The following is a 16,811-nucleotide window of genomic DNA, read 5'->3' on the forward strand; positions in this document are numbered from 1 at the left end:
TTGTTTTTTAATCTAGGGTTTCTGTTCACTTGTGCTATATAAAGATGGGAGTTCCATGCACTCACTGCTCTGTATAATACTGTACGTTTCCTTGAATTTGTTCTGGACCTGGGGACTGTGAAAAGACCCCTGGTGGCATGTCTGGTCTCAGTGCTGTGTGTAAGTTGACTATGCAAACAATTTGGAATTTCCAAGAAGTGACACAGTCAGTCTTTCCTCAACTCTTAGCCAAGAGAGACTGTTCTGGGCCAGCTGCAGTTTAACTAGGTATTTCTTTGCAGCACTTGACCTTATGACTGGACAATAATCTTAATAAGATAAGAGCCTGCAGGACTTGCTTTGTGGAGTGTGGTGTCAAAAAAGCAGAGCATCTCTTTATTACAGACAGACCTCCCCATCTTTACAACCATTGAATCTATAGGTTTTGACCATGACTGTTTACAATCTAAGATAACACCAAGTAATTTAGTCTCCTCACGTTGTTCAACAGCCACACCATTCATTACCAGATTCAGCTGAGGTCTAGAACTTAAGGAATGATTTGTACCAAATACAATGCTCTTAGCTTTAGTTTATTACTGGCCACCTAAGATGCTTGTGGCAGGCAGTAATCTGGTGGATCTGAGATCAACCAACTGATTCTTCGAGACTACAGGCTGTTTAATCTAATTCACCCACCTTACCCCCACACAGATCAGCACGTGGGGCAGAAAGGCCTGATTTAGAGTCGCATGGGGCAGGAAGGCACGGTAGGCCTTGGTAACCAATAGTCTAAAAGGTAAGCGCTGGAGCACCTGAGGACCTATTTTAATACCACTGTGCTCCCCCCCTCCCCCCCTTCAGCCCAGCTCACCACGAAATGATGTTTGAAGTCATCCATTAAAAAAGGTTACATAAGCCAGTTGGCAGGGGATGGGAGCAAATGCTTTGAAACAGAAGAGTTGCTGCCTGAAAATACTCATCGTTGTTGATCTTTTGGAAAGCGGTTTTGGACAAGTGCAAAATGTTTAAGTACAGTAGAGTAGCACCTGTTCTGGCAAGGATAATCCCACACCCAGGTCTTAATGACAACGTTTCAAAACAGCAGAAGTAGATAAAATGACACAGACGTCAAGTGTTTGTAGCTGCAACTGGGGTTTATGTTTCAGCACTCAATCACAGTTATACATGGGGGGGGGGGGGGGGGGGGGGGGGGGCTGTAATGTGCTCTCTACTAAGATTCTGGAAACGTGCACACACAGAGAGATTGATATGGTAGAACTTAGACCTGAAACCACAAAAAGGTGCAGACAGTGGCTGACAACAGAGGACAGTATAAAACAAACATTAAATCAAACGACAATAGTCCAATCTAAAGACTACAGCAATGGACTCAGGCTTGTACAACTAGGGGTTACTAATGTAACAGCTCTTATTGGTCTGAAATGCGTGTCTTGTTAGTTATCACAAACACTCCGTAATTTCCTTCATATTACAAATCTGTAATACATACATAGGATATTTCATCTTATACATCCAAGTAAAATACCCTTAAGTTAATTATAACATATCCATTCAGAACAAATATAATACATACCATTCTAGTCTAAAATGATAAACAGATGTAAGATTCATTATCTTTACAGACTATCAAGGAAAACATCTCCATAAAGGCAGAACATTTAATACAACACGACAGCAGGGTTTCTGAAGGGATAATGACAGCAATCTCATATGTTGACGCACATTAAGACGGTAACATCTTGCATAACATCAGAGGAGAGTAGTTATGTAATTACACTTCTGTTTGTGCCAAGGATTAGAGAAATGGCTTTTTGGGTCTTCATAGTTATCATTATCATCACTACCATCATCAAAATACTAAACCCAAATCCTGGAGATTCAAGTAGAGGGTCGAAGGTGAAAATCTTTCTTTGTACAGAAAGAGGAATGTCTCCAAATAGAAATCACACACGTTTAAGACAGCTACTAAATCCATGTAAGATGTTAATACTAGTAAAGGTCTGGTCTTGAGACATGCAGAGTTAGTAGGTTAGTAGGTAAACAAACAACATTGGTTTATCCTAGACTGGACCCAACCACCTCGGAGCTGATACGCGCGCACACAGAGTCTTGTACAGCTAACCTTGTGGGGACACAATTCAGTCCCATTCAAAATCCTATTTTCCCTAACCCCTACTCTTATCTTAACCCTAAAATTAACCCTAGCTCCCCTAGAAATAGCATTAAACCTTGTGGGGACTAACAAAATGTCCCCAGTTGGTCAAATATTTGTTTGATTACTATTCTTGTGGGGACTACTATGCGTGTGGGGAATACTGGTCCCCACAAGAATAGTTAAACAAGTCCACACACACACACACACACAATGTTATTGACTCAAGACAGATATAGTCACTAGCGCCACCATTAGAAATGTCCCCCGAGAGAAGATCTACTCTTATCGCTTTTGACTACTAAAGACACCCGCAAACACACACACACACACAGTATTAGTATATGATTGATATGTGATATGTATTATGACTGTGAGATTTGCTGATTGTATTGGAGTTCAGTAACCAGTTGTGTGATTGCCTTTCGCAGGAATCGACTGGTTAGTTGGTTGGTTAGTTGATTGATAGGTTAGTGTGAATTCTCTAGTCTGGTGTAACAACTCTTGATCAGGGTCCAATCAGGTGGGTGAAATACGATGATCTATAAAGTGCACAAGATGCTTGATGCTAGCTAGCTGAAGAGAATGACTTTGTACAGGACAACCTCTGACCTTACAGACAGGATAAAAAGCAGAGGTTACTGCATATATAGGGAATAAGGACTCATATCAGACAGGTCCAAGTATGTGATAAAACTGCAGCAGGTCTTTAGTATGGGATCTGGTTCTGGTAATACTGCAGCATATCGTAGGTCTTGCTCCTGAATAAAGACAGAGAAAACAGACAGTTAGCATGTGTATAGACAGTTAGTTAGCATGTACTGTTGAAGTCAGAAGTTTACATACACCTTAGCCAAATACATTTAAACTCAGTTTTTCACAATTCCTGACATTTAATCCTAGTACAAATTCCCTGCCTTAGGTCAGTTAGGATCACCACTATTTTAAGAATGGGAAATGTCAGAATAATAGTAGAGAGAATGATTTATTTAATATTTTACTTCCTTCATCACATTCCCAGTGGGTCAGAAGTTTACATACACACAATTAGTATTTGGTAGCATTGCCTTTAAAATTTTTAACTTGGGTCAAACATTTTGGGTAGCCTTCCACAAGCTTCCCACAATAAGTTGGGTGAATTTTGGCCCATTCCTCCTGACAGAGCTGGTGTAACTGAGTCAGGTTTGTAGGCCTCCTTGCTCGCACACGCTTTTTCAGTTCGGCCCACACATTTTCTATAGGATTGAGGTCAGGGCTTTGTGATGGCCACTCCAATACCTTGACTTCGTTGTCCTTAAGCCATTTTGCCACAACATTGGAAGTATGCTTGGGGTCATTGTCCATTTGGAAGACCCATTTGCGACCAAGCTTTAACTTCCTGACTGATGTCTTGAGATGTTGCTCCAATATATCCACATCATTTTTACTTCCTCATGATGCCATCTATTTTGCGAAGTGCACCAGTCCCTCCTGCAGCAAAGCACCCCCACAACATGATGCTGCCACCCCCGTGCTTCACGGTTGGGATGGTGTTCTTCAGCTTGCAAGCCTCCCCCTTTTTCCTCCATACATAACGATGGTCAATATGGCCAAACAGTTCTATTTTTGTTTCATCAGACCAGAGGACATTTCTCCAAAAAGTACGATCTTTGTCCCCATGTGCAGTTGCAAACCGTAGTCTGGCCTTTTTATGGCGGTTTTGGAGCAGTGGCTTCTTCCTTGCTGAGCGGCCTTTCAGGTTATGTCGATATAAGACTCGTTTTACTGTGGATATAGATACCTGTTTCCTCCAGCATGTTCACAAGGTCCTTTGCTGTTGTTCTGGGATTGATTTGCACTTTTCGCACCAAAGTACGTTCATCTCTAGGAGACAGAACGCGTCTCCTTCCTGAGCGGTATGACGGCTGCGTGGTCCCATGGTGTTTATACTTGCGTACTATTGTTTGTACAGATGAACGTGGTACCTTCAGGCATTTGGAAATTGCTCCTAAAGATGAACCAGACTTGTGGAGGTCTACAATTCTTTTTCTGAGGTCTTGGCTGATTTCTTTTGATTTTCCCAAAATGTCAAGCAAAGAGGCACTGAGTTTGAAGGTAGGCCTTGAAATACATCCACAGGTACACCTCCAATTGACTCAAATGATGTCAATTGACCTATCAGAAGCTTCTAAAGTCATGACATCATTATCTGGAATTTTCCAAGCTGTTTAAAGGCACCTTAGTGTCAATTTAGTGTATGTAAACTTCTGACCCACTGGAATTGGGATACAGGGAATTATAAGTGAAATAATCTGTCTGTAAACAATTGTTGGAAAAATGACTTGTGTCATGCACAAAGTAGATGTCCTAACCGACTTGCCAAAACTATAGTTTGTTATCAAGAAATTTGTGGAGTGGTTGAAAAACGAGTTTTAATGACTCCAACCTAAGTGAATGTAAACTTCCGACTTCAACTGTATAGCATGTGTATACACAGTCAGCATGTACAGTGTATTTCGGGAAAAGCATTCAGACCCCTCCAAATTTTGTTTTGTTACAGCCTTATTCTAAAATAGATTAAATTAACATGTTTCTCATCAAATCTACACAGAATACCCCATAATGACAAAGTGAAAAACGTCGTAAAAAATAAATAAATCTACATTTATAAAAAAAAATATATATATACCTTATTTACATAAGTATTCAGACCCTTTGCTATGAGACTCGAAATTGAGCTCAGGTACATCCTGTTTCGATTGGTCATCCTTGAGATGTTTCTACAACTTGGTATCCACCTGTGGCAAATTCAATTGATTGGACATGATTTGGAAAGGCACACACCTGTCTATTTAATGTCCCTCAGTTGACAGTGCAAAAAGAGCAAAAAACAAGCAATGAGCTCAAAAGGAAAGTTCCGTAGAGCCCTGAGACAGGATTGTGTCGAGGTACAGTAAGGGGACCAAAAAATGTCTGCACCATTCAAGGTCCCCAAGAACACAGTGGCCTTTATCATTCTGAAATGGAAAAAGTTTGGAGCCACCAGGACTCTTCCTAGAGCTGGCCGCCCAGCCAAAGTGAGCAATCAGGGGAGAAGGGCCTTGGTCAGGGAGGTGACCAAGAACCCGATGGTCAATCTGACAGAGCTCCAGAGTTCCTCTGTGGAGATGGGAGAACCATCTCTGCAGCACTCCACCAATCAGGCCTTTATGGTAGAGTGGCCAGATGGAAGCCACTCCTCAGTAAAAGGCCCGCTTGGAGTTTGCCAAAAGGCACCTAAAGATTCTCAGACCATGAGAAACAAGATTCTCTGGTCTGATGAAACCAAGATTGAACTCTTTGGCCTGAATGACAAGCGTTGCATCTGGAGGAAACCTGGCACCATCCCTACGGTGAAGCATGGTGATGGCAGCATCATGCTGTGGGGATGTTTTTCAGTGGCAGGGACTGGATGACTAGTCAGGATCGAGGGAAAGATGAACGGATCAAAGTACAAAAAAATCCTTGATGAAAACCTGCTCCAGAGTTCTCAGGACCTCAGACTGGTGTGAAGATTCACCTTCCAACAGGACAACGACCCTAAGCACACAGCGGCTTCGGGACAAGTATCTGAATATCCTTGAATGGCCCAGCCAGAGCCCGGACTTGAACCCAATCGAACATCTCTGGAGAGACCTGAATATAGCTGTGCAATGACGCTCCCCATCCAACCAGAGCTTGAGAGGATCTGCAGAGAAGAATGGGAGAAACTCCCCAAATACAGGTGTGCCAAGCTTAGGTAGTACACACAAAGACTCAAGGCTGTAATCGCTGCCAAGGGTGCTTCAACAAAGTACTGAGTAAAGGGTCTGAATACTTTTGTAAATGTGATATTTCAGTTGTTTATTTTTTATATATTTGCAAAAATTGCAAAAAACAGTTTTTCCTTTTTCATTATGAGGTATTGTGTGTAGATTGATACTATTGAATCCATTTAATAATGGTTGTAACATAACACAATTTGGAAAACGTCAAGGGGTCTGAATACTTTCCGAATGCACTGTATAGCATCTGTATACAGTTAGTTAGCATGTATAGCATTTGTATACAGACACTTAGTTCGCATGTATAGCATGTGTATATAGACAGCATGTATAGCGTGTGCATATAGACTGTTAGCCAGTATGTATAGCATGTGTATATAGATAGTTAGCATGTGTATAGACAGTTAGCATGTATATAGATGTTTCTGGTTATTGAGATGGGGTATAGGAGTAAGGGAAGGCGCTAGAGACCGGAAAAGGACAGGGCCATATAGTGAGGAAAGGACCTAGAGACTGAGAAAGGACTTAGAGACTGGAAAGGACCTAGAGACTGGAATGGGACAGAGCCATAGAGTGAGGAAAGGACCTAGAGACTGGAAAGGGACAGGGCCATAGAGTGAGGAAAGGCGCTAGAGACTGGAAAGGACCTAGAGACTGGAAAGGACCTAGAGACTGGAAAGGACCTAGAGACTGGAATGGGACAGAGCCATAGAGTGAGGAAAGGACCTAGAGACCGGAAAGGGACAGGGCCTCTAGTGTTACCTGCTGCTGAGGAAGCAGCTCTGGATGACCTTGATGATGTAAGCAGCCGCCTCCTTCTCACTCATACTGGGGTTGAACCGCTGCCTGTGATCCCAAACACACGTTCAGAAATGGTCAAAAGAGACTTTGCAAAAATGTAATCTATGCGCCCATGCAGTTTATTGATGTACTGACTTGAGCAGTTTGATGGTCTGTCCTCTGAAGCATGGTAGTCCAGTGTCCAGCATCAAAGTGACCAGAGACACCACCGCGTCCATGTAGGGCCTGACGCAGAGAGGAGACAAAAAAAACAAAATAAATTCAGATGAACCCAAAAGAACGACAGTTTAGATGCAAATAAGATTGAGACACACCCACCAATAAGATTGAGACACACTTACCTGACAGCCAGGTACCCCCTGACACACATCTCCATGAACCATTTGAAAGGAGTGGCTTCCATCTTGCCTCCCATGATCATCACCATCTCATCAGTCAGCTTGATGTCCGGCTCCCAGCCCAGGTTACCACCAGGAGAACTCTCAAACATGAAGCCAAAGTCTGAAAGTAAATGTTGTTTTTTTAGACAACTCATATACAGTGTGGGACTAAAATGATTGACACCCTTGATAAAGATGAGCAATAAATTACTGTATAAAATAAATAAACTCAGATACTGAGCTGTATTGGATGTAAAAACAATTTGGGAAATTGGATTTTTATACTAACACAATTACTCCGAGAAATAGATTTTGTTTAAACAAGTAATATTAGTTTTTCCTAAAAAAGATATGGGTCGAAATTATTTACTTTCCCTCTCACCATTACCCATAACGGGAGGTTAGCATGTCTTGGGGGTATGATCTGTGACCCTTTCTCACTCATAAGGGCTGATTTCAAGGTTTTACTGCTAACCTACAAAGCATTACATGGGCTTGCTCCTACCTATCTTTCCGATTTGGTCCTGCCGTACATACCTACACGTATGCTACAGTCACAAGACGCAGGCCTCCTAATTGTCCCTAGAATTTCTAAGCAAACAGCTGGAGGCAGGGCTTTCTCCTATAGAGCTCCATTTTTATGGAATGGTCTGCATACCCATGTGAGAGACGCAGACTCGGTCTCAACCTTTAAGTCTTTACTGAAGACTTATCTCTTCAGTAGGTCATATGATTGAGTGTAGTCTGGCCCAGGAGTGTGAAGGTGAACGGAAAGGCTCTGGAGCAACGAACCGCCGTTGCTGTCTTTCCCCTCTCTCCACTGCAATTCTCTGCCTCTAACCCTATTACAGGGGCTGAGTCACTGGCTTACTGGTGCTCTTCCATGCCGTCCCTAGGAGGGGTGCATCACTTGAGTAGGTTAAGTCACTGACGTGATCTTCCTGTCTGGGTTGGCGCCCCCCCTTGGGTTGTGCCGTGGTGGAGATCTTTATGGGCTATACTCAGCCTTGTCTCAGGATGGTCAGTTGGTGGTTGAAGATATCCCTCTAGTGGTGTGGGGGCTGTGCTTTGGCAAAGTGGGTTGGGTTATATCCTGCCTGTTTGGCCCTGTCCGGAGGTATCATCGGATGGGGCCACAGTGTCTCCTGACCCCTCCTGTCTCAGCCTCCAGTATTTATGCTGCAGTAGTTTGTGTCGGGGGACTAGGGTCAGTCTGTTATATCTGGAGTACTTCTCCTGTCTTATCCGGTGTCCTGTGTGAATTTAAGTATGCTCTCTCTAATTCTCTCTCTCGGAGGACATGAGCCCTAGGACCATGCCTCAGGACTACCTGGCATGATGACTCCTTGCTGTCCCCAGTCCACCTGGCCGTGCTGCTGCTCCAGTTTCAACTGTTCTGCCTGCGGCTATGGAACCCTGACCTGTTCACCGGATTTGCTACCTGTCCCAGACCTGCTGTTTTCAACTCTCTAGAGACCGCAGGAGCGATAGAGATACTCTAATGATCGGCTATGAAAAGCCAACTGACATTTACTCCTGAGGTGCTGACTTGTTGCACCCTCGACAACTACTGTGATTATTATTATTTGACCATTTATGAACATTTGAACATCTTGGCCATGTTCTGTTATAATCTCCGCCCGGCACAGGCAGAAGAGCCTGGTTCCTCTCTAGGTTTCTTCCTAGGTTTTGGCCTTTCTAGGGAGTTTTTCCTAACCAACGTGCTTCTACACCTGCATTGCTTGCTGTTTGGGGTTTTAGGCTGGGTTTCTGTACAGCACTTTGAGATATCAGCTGATGTAAGAAGGTCTTTATAAATAAATTTGATTTGATAATTCACGATTCATTCAAGATTATTCATAATCATGGTAGCATCCACATTAATTTAGAAGTGTTAAGAAACATTATGTTCTTATTTACAATAAAAGTGAATCCAAAATTACACAATACATGATTTACCATTCATTTCTATTGGGCACAAAATACATCAGAAAAACAACCAAAACAAACTGCAAATGCATCCAACAAATATTAAACTTTTGACTACTTTATTTATAAGAATCTTTAGGGGTTCTAACTTGAAATATACTTATTATACTTATTCCAGTCACGATATTATAACTTATTGATTACGTCACATGTATTCTATTGGTGTTAGGGGTCAATGAAGAGTGAATAGGAACTTTGTGAATGGAAATGTACTGTGAGAGAAAAGGAAAACAGTATATGACCCCGGTCTGTCGAGTAAGGTGAACAGGATGTCACTGATAAACATCATGGAGAAGTGACCGGATAAAGAGGAACTGAGACGAGACTGTTTGACCAGAGCAACAGTTGGGCAACACATAAGAAGTTCCAGGAAGTTGTACCCATACTCTCGTCATGACATATAAATGGTTGTTCGATCATGTGCAAAGTGTGCTTGCAGCTGAGGCACGCAGTGGGTTGAATAAAATTGGCCTGAGCTTTCACTAGTCGTCCGTTTGAGTCTTCACTCTGTTTGTACAATCATTTTGGCCCCTACCTTTTTGATAACATTTTTTTTTTTACTTGTTAAACAAAATCTCTTTCTCTGAGAAGTTGTATTAGTATAAAATAATATAATTCTCCCTTTTTTTTTGCATACAATATACCTCAGTATTTTAATTATTTCTCATCTTTATCAAGTGTCGATCATTTCAGACCCCACTGTAAATTAAATGAATATCTTTATTGTCCCAAAGATAAATAAATGTGTCCCTTGCTACATTAAATGACTGATTGTGTGGATGAGGTTAAGGATGACTGATTGTGTACCAATATGGACTATGTTATGGATGATTTTGTACCTATGTGGATGAGGTGTCCCTTGCTGTCCAGCATGATGTTCCCGTTGTGTCTATCTTTGATTTGCAGCAGAAAGAGCAGCAGGCTGTAGGCTGCCATACTACGGATGAAGTTGTACCTCGCCTAGAAAGTGTGGGCGACGGAGAGAGAGAATAGGTTGCGCCTTCTGTGCACAATGTTGGTGAGGTAAAAGAGTTGATGAGGCAACTGTTCCATTTTAATGTCAAGAGACACACAGTGCCTTCAGAGAGTATTTTGTTGGGTTACAGCCTGAATTCAAAATCGATTAAATATTATTTCTCTCTCACCCATCTACACACAATATCCCATAATGACAAAGTGAAAACATGTTTTTAGACATTTTAGCAAATGTATTGAAACTTAAATACAGAAATCTCATTTACAGCTGTGAGTCTTTCTAGGAAAGTCTCTAAGAGCTTTCCACACCTGGATTGTGCAACATTTGCCCATTATTATAAAAAAAAAATATTCATGCTGTCAACTTGGTTGTTGATCATTATCAATGCTAGACAACCATTTTCAGGTCTTGCCATAGATTTTCAAGTAGATTTAAGTTAGTTTTAACTCAACCACTCAGAAACATTCACTGTCTTCATGGTAAGAAACTCCAGTGTAGATTTGGCCTTGTGTTTTAGGTTACTGTCCTGCTGAAAGATCTCCCAGTGTCTGGTGGAAAGCAGACACCCAGGTTTTCCTTTAGGATTTTCCCTGTGCTTAGCTACATTCAGTTTCTTTTTTATCCTGAAAAACTCCAGTCCTTAACAATTACAAGCCTATTCATGACATGATACAGCCAAAACTATGCTTGAAAATATGGAGAGTGGTACTCAGTAATGTGTTGTATTGGATTTGCCCCAAACATAACACTTTGTATTCAAGATAAAAAGTAAATTGCTTTACCAAATCTTTTGCAGTATTACTTTAGTGCCTTGTTGCAAACAGGATGCATGTTTTGGAATATTTTTATTCTGTACAGGCTTCTTTCCTTTCACTCTGTCATTTAGGTTAGTATTGTGGAGTAATTACAATGTTGTTGATCCATCCTCAGTTTTCTCCTATCACAGCCAAACTCTGTAACTGTTTCTAAGTCACCATTGGCCTCATGGTGAAATCCCTGTGCTGTTTCCTTCCTCCCCGGCAAATTAGTTAGGAAGGATGCCTGTATCTTTGTAGTGTCTGGGTGTAGTGAGTCGATGCAACTTATTAAGGAAATGTTTACTCCTGAACATATATAGACTTGCCATAACAAAGGGGTTGAATACTTATTGACTGAAGACATTTCAACTTTACATTTTTTATTAATTAGTAAAAATCTAAAAAACGAATTCTACTTTGAAATTATGGGGTATTGTGTGTAGGCCAGTGACCCAAAAAATCCCAATTTAATGATTTTTAAATTCAGGCTGTAACAACAAAATGTGAAAAAGGTTAAGAGGTGTGAATACTTTCTGAATGGACTGTAAGTATATTGCTAAATAAGTGAAAAAAATACCACAGTGGGTCAGGTCAGGGATGAAGGTTCAGGGGTTGGGGGACAGTCATCTCACCTTCTGAAAGGCCAAAGTGGATTCATCTCCGTACTGGTTCCTGAAATAGTCGTACATCCCAAAGTCCGTCTGTCTGCCCAGCTGGTCACGGGACTTACAGTCTGGGATACACTCGATCACACCACACTGGACATCGAGAAAGATACAGGGAAACCATTACTGTGATGCTACACAGCACAGAGTAACAAGACAAAGGGTAAAGTCTAAGGCCTAGGGTGTAGACCACCCCAACTTGTGAGCAAAACATTTTAGCGGCCCCCCTCTTGACAGCGGAAAGTAAAAATAGAAGTTTTAGAGCAGATTTCTGCGATTCTACACATTTTAGCATGGGGCGCAGAGAAGATTTTACAAGTTTCTAACTAATTTCATGCAAATCTAAAAATGTTGATATGGGGCAGAGAGAATAATTAAAATGTTATTGGTCACATACACAGATGTTAATGCGAGTGTAGCGAAAAATGCTTGTTTATATAGTTGGCCTAGACTAATTTACCAATAAAAAAAATCTTTGCCGACATGCTGATGCACGACAAAATGTTGAAATTACACCTGGTGTACTCCACTATTCTAACTCTGAACAGTAAGTTGAGATTGCGACAGGGTAAAAAAAAAAAAGTCACGGTCTCAACTTACTGTTCGGAGTTAGAATAGTGGAATACACCAGGTGCAATTTCGAAATTGATCCGTGGGCCTGCAAAAAGGGGTGTAGAGGGTATTCTTACCCCGGGGGCAGTAGCCACCACTCTGTAGGGAAACACAAACAGATCCAGTCCCACCAGCTGGAAGATGTTCTTAAACAGACCAATGATCTGGAGAGCCAGCATGTCCTGGAGGGACGAAGAGAGAGGAGGGAAAGAAAAGGTATGGAGAGAATACAATTATCAAAAAATGATGACATTTTGTGTTGTTTTTAAAGTGCTGTGTGTAAAATATGCTTGTGGTGTGTGTATGTGTCTGTCTGTCGTACCTGTCTGCAGTCGTCGCCCACTTTAAAGATGGCAGCTTGCCAGACGATCCTGCGAGCTACTTCTTCGCTGTCCTCCACGTCCTGGGAGTCAGTCTGACAACGCAGACCCTCCTTCTCCAGCTCACTGACCCCACAACGCTTCACCTTGAACTTAGCTAGGTACGGGGCCTTGGCAGCACTGGGGGAGACCAGAGACAGCAGTCAGATATACAGTGCATTTAGAAAGTATTCAAACCCCTTCCAATTTTCCACATTTTGTTACGTTACAGCCTTATTATAAAATGGATTCAATTAATTATTTTCCTCATCAATCTACACACAAAACCTCATAATGACAAAGCGAAAACAGGTTTTACGAAATGTATTAAATATAAAAAAACTGAAATAGCTTATTTACATAAGTATTCAGACCCTTTGCTATGAGACTCAAAATTGAGCTCAGGTGCATCCTGTTTCCATTGATCATCCTTGAGATGTTTCTGCAACTTGTTGTTTGGAGTCCAGCTGTTGTAAATTCAATTGATTGGACAAGATTTGGAAAGGCACAGCCCTGCCTATATTAGGTTCCACATTAGACAGTGCATATCAGAGCAAAAACCAAGCCATGAGGTCAAAGGAATTGTCTGTAGAACTCTGAGACAGGATTGTGTTGAGGCACATATCTGGGGAAGGGTACCAAAAAATGTCTGCAGTATTGAAGGTCCCCAAGAACACAGTTGCCTCCATCGTTTTGAAATGGAAGAAGTTTGGAACCACCAAGACTCTTTCTAGTGCTGGCCGCCCAGCCAAACTGAGCAATCGAGGGAGAAGGGCCTTGGTCAGGGAGGTGACCAAGAACCTGATGGTCAATCTGACAGAGCTCCAGAGTTCCTCTGTGGAGATGGGAGAACCTTCAAGAAGGACAACCATCTCTGCAGCACTCCCTCAATTATGGTAGATTGGCCAGACGGAAGCCACTCCTCAGTAAAAGGCAAATGACAGCCCGCTTGGAGGTTTTCCAAAGAGCACCTAAAGGACTCTGACCATGAGAAACAAGATTCTCGGGTCTGATGAAACCTAGATTGAACTCTTTGGCCTGAATGCCAAGCGTCACTTCTGAAGGAAAACTGGCACAATCCCTACGGTGAAGCATGGTGATGGCAGCATCATGCTGTGGGGATGTTTTTCAGCGGCAGGGACTCGGAGACTAGTTAGGAACGAGGGAAAGATGAACAGAGCAAAGTACAGAGAGATCCTTGATGAAAACCTGCTCCAGAGCGCTCAGGACCACAGAATGGGGCAAAGGTTAATTTTCCAACAGGACAACAACCCTAAGCACACAGCCAAGACAATGCAGGAGTGGCTTCAGGACAAGTCTCTGAATGTCCTTGAGTGGCCCATCCAGAGCCTGGACTTGAAACCGATCGAACATCTCTGGAGAGACCTGAAAATAGCTGTGCAGCAACGCTCCCCATCCAACCTGACAGAGCTTGAGAGGTTCTGCAGAGAAGAATGGGAGAAACTCCCCAAAAACAAGTGTGCCAAGCTTGTAGCGTCGTACCCAAGAAGACTCAAGGATGTAATCACTGCCAAAGGTGCTTCAACAAAGTACTGAGTAAAGGGTCTGAATATTTATGTGAATGTGATATTTCAGTTGTTTATTTTTAATACATTTGCAAAATTGCCTAAAAACCTGTTTTAGCTTTGTCATTATGGAGTATTGTGTAGATTGATGAGGGAAAAAAACAATTTAATCAATTTTAGAATAAAGATGTAACGTAACAAAAATGTGGAAAAAGTCAAAGGGTCTGAATACTTTCCAAATGCACTGTACATCCTGTGAGATAGCTGAAGAAAGGAAAAGATATCCACATACCATTGAATGCTCCTGTATACTTTATTGCAACGTTTCAAATGGAAGGTCTTTGTCAGGCATAACAATCATCAATTAATCAATCAAATGAATAAAATCAATTAGTTAGTACCTTTGCATGGGTGTTCCAGACTTGTAGTCGATGTCTAGTACGATGGCCTCTGGGTTACTGGGCAGATAGCAGCCTGGGGGATGGCCACCAGTGGAGGACAGACATACAGTCAGACACACATACCTTACACTACTGCTTCCACGTAGCACAATCACATATATAGGAATCAACTGCTTACAGAGGTCAAAACACCTTGGGTAAAACTATCCATACATTTACAATACACCTCACTGTAATTAAACACGCACCCGCACAGACATAGGTATTTCATCATTTGGGCAAAAGTCCGTCCTCCACCCTCTGCCCTCTGTGACCCGGAAACCGATAAGTGTCATGTATATCCTACCGGAGTCCTTCGCGGAAGAGTTTAAAAAAACATCTACCACACCCCCTTTGAAACCAGCTTTGGAAAGCATGCACACGTTTAAACATGCTATTTATTGTTTTATCTATAAAATGTCTTGCACGAGTAACTTCACTTGATTTTCATCACTTCACACATTGATTTTGTGATCCATCCCCTGATAACGTCATTTGCCTGATGACGCGCGGGTGGAGAAGGAGTCTCATTTCATACAAGCTCATTTTTCACCCAGGTTCCCTCTCCTCAATTACCTTTGACCTTTTAAAAAACATTTATTTTATTTATTTTTTTAAACGGAGGAGAGGACGCAGGCGTTGAGCAAATCCAATTAAGGAAAGGCTGTTGTACCACAGATGTGTCCTAGCTGTTGTTACCTGGCTGGACTTTGATGTCAGACAGAGCCTTGAGACAGGCCCTCTTCCTCTCATCTCCCTTTGGGGTGGGCCTGAAAAACACCAACACTTCAATGTCCAAAAACTTAACTGGTTAACAGTAGTGGACTATATAAGGATGGGTGTTAGTCTCACTTAATGATTGCAGATACGTTGGTGATTTTGTCGAAGAAGTCAAACTCTCTCTGGAAGAAGTCTTTAGCTGCACCAGACTGAGCACCTATTATCTCCTCAACCATCTCCTCCAACAGATCCCCGATGTCGGCTACACGGAGAAACAGAGAGAGAGAGGGGGGGGGGGGGGGGGAGGAGTGGTAAGAGTGAGTGTGTGTGTACATATGCGCGTGTGTGTACGTACAGTCACGGCCAACATTATTGATAAAGATGAGCAAAAAAAGACTGTATAAAATCAATTCGAAAAACACTGAGCTGCAGTGTATTTTATGTTCTAAAAAACAGGGAAATTATATTATTCTATACTAATACAATTGTCTTGCTGGAAGATCCACTTGCGAACAAGTATTAGCCTCCTGGCAGAGGCAACCAGGTGTTTGGCTAAAATGTCCTGGTACTTGGTAAAGTTCATGATGCCGTTGACCTTAAAGGCACCAGGACCAGTGGAAGCAAAAAAGCCCCATAACATCAAAGATCAATCACCATATTTTACAATAGGTATGGGGTTATTTTCTGCATATGCATCCTTCTACCAACACCAAAGGGTGGCAATAATTTTGGTCGTGACTGTATGTGTGTGTGTGTCTCACGGTCTTTGTGGTGTGCCTCCTCATCCAGGTAGATGTTCGTCTTCATGTTCCAGATGAACTGGTGGGCCAACAGCTGAGACTTCTGGGCCGCCCACAGGATGTACTCTCTCACATAGCCCATCTGCCAATCAAACACAAGCTTGCCATCTTTTACACCACACACAGGGTAATGTAGAAACACAGCAGCTAGTTAGTAATGTCACTCACCTTGTCATAGCGCAGGGCCTGAACTATCTGAGGAATGTAAAACAGGATGGCATCCTAGAGAAGAAACAAATACATTAGGATAAGTGACGGTATAAAGTGTGTGTGTGTGTGTGTGTGTGTGTCTGTTTCATACCGGAGGAAACGACCGTAGTACTTTGACCCCGTACTGAGCGGTGAGGGGGTGCGGGGGGTACATGGAGGAGAAGTAGGACAGGCCGGTGGGAGGGTCAGCAGGAGCCCAACACAGGATATGACTCAGCTCTGGAGAGTCTGCATCAATGGTGTGCCACGTCACCAGGAACTAGAAAACACACCATTATTTATTTTGTTGAATGACAAAAAACGTTCAATTTGAAACACCACCACTTTTAAACCTGAACTTCATGGCTCTGACATAAAAAAACATGTTTCAACAAACATCTTTGAGGTATGATGAGCATTGGCCACTCCTGTGTATCAGATAACCTGTAGTTCAGCAGTCGACTCACCTTGACGGCCTCAGGTACGTCGCTGACCGCTCCAGGGTCCAGCCTCACCAGCCGGGTCACCTCAGCCACGATCGCATCGTTCTTAAACCTGAACACACACACGAGAGGGTTAGCACTAACATGCCACAATGACAACGTTCTTCAACCTGACAA

The 16,811-nt window shown here is 42.4% G+C and overlaps 1 protein-coding gene across 2 annotated transcripts in view; it reads right to left on the reverse strand.

Moving 5' to 3' along the window:
* Positions 1-1,181: 1,181 nt before the first annotated feature.
* The window catches only part of LOC129818725 (phosphatidylinositol 4-kinase alpha-like), a 43,003-nt gene continuing 27,373 nt past the window's right edge, over positions 1,182-16,811 (reverse strand). For both annotated transcript variants that reach the window (XM_055874896.1, XM_055874895.1), the window contains exons 37-51: positions 16,659-16,746; positions 16,304-16,471; positions 16,171-16,224; positions 15,964-16,084; positions 15,335-15,464; positions 15,182-15,252; positions 14,444-14,516; positions 12,480-12,657; positions 12,235-12,339; positions 11,513-11,638; positions 9,947-10,067; positions 7,080-7,239; positions 6,874-6,963; positions 6,700-6,783; positions 1,182-2,916 (exon numbers count right to left, since the gene is read on the reverse strand). In XM_055874896.1, the coding sequence (XP_055730871.1) occupies positions 2,865-2,916; positions 6,700-6,783; positions 6,874-6,963; positions 7,080-7,239; positions 9,947-10,067; positions 11,513-11,638; positions 12,235-12,339; positions 12,480-12,657; positions 14,444-14,516; positions 15,182-15,252; positions 15,335-15,464; positions 15,964-16,084; positions 16,171-16,224; positions 16,304-16,471; positions 16,659-16,746 (1,621 nt within the window). In that variant the 3' untranslated portion in view covers positions 1,182-2,864. The remainder of the gene's footprint in view (positions 2,917-6,699; positions 6,784-6,873; positions 6,964-7,079; positions 7,240-9,946; positions 10,068-11,512; positions 11,639-12,234; positions 12,340-12,479; positions 12,658-14,443; positions 14,517-15,181; positions 15,253-15,334; positions 15,465-15,963; positions 16,085-16,170; positions 16,225-16,303; positions 16,472-16,658; positions 16,747-16,811) is intronic.

This window comes from Salvelinus fontinalis, chromosome 21, assembly GCF_029448725.1.
Source record: "Salvelinus fontinalis isolate EN_2023a chromosome 21, ASM2944872v1, whole genome shotgun sequence".
NCBI lineage: Eukaryota > Metazoa > Chordata > Actinopteri > Salmoniformes > Salmonidae > Salvelinus > Salvelinus fontinalis.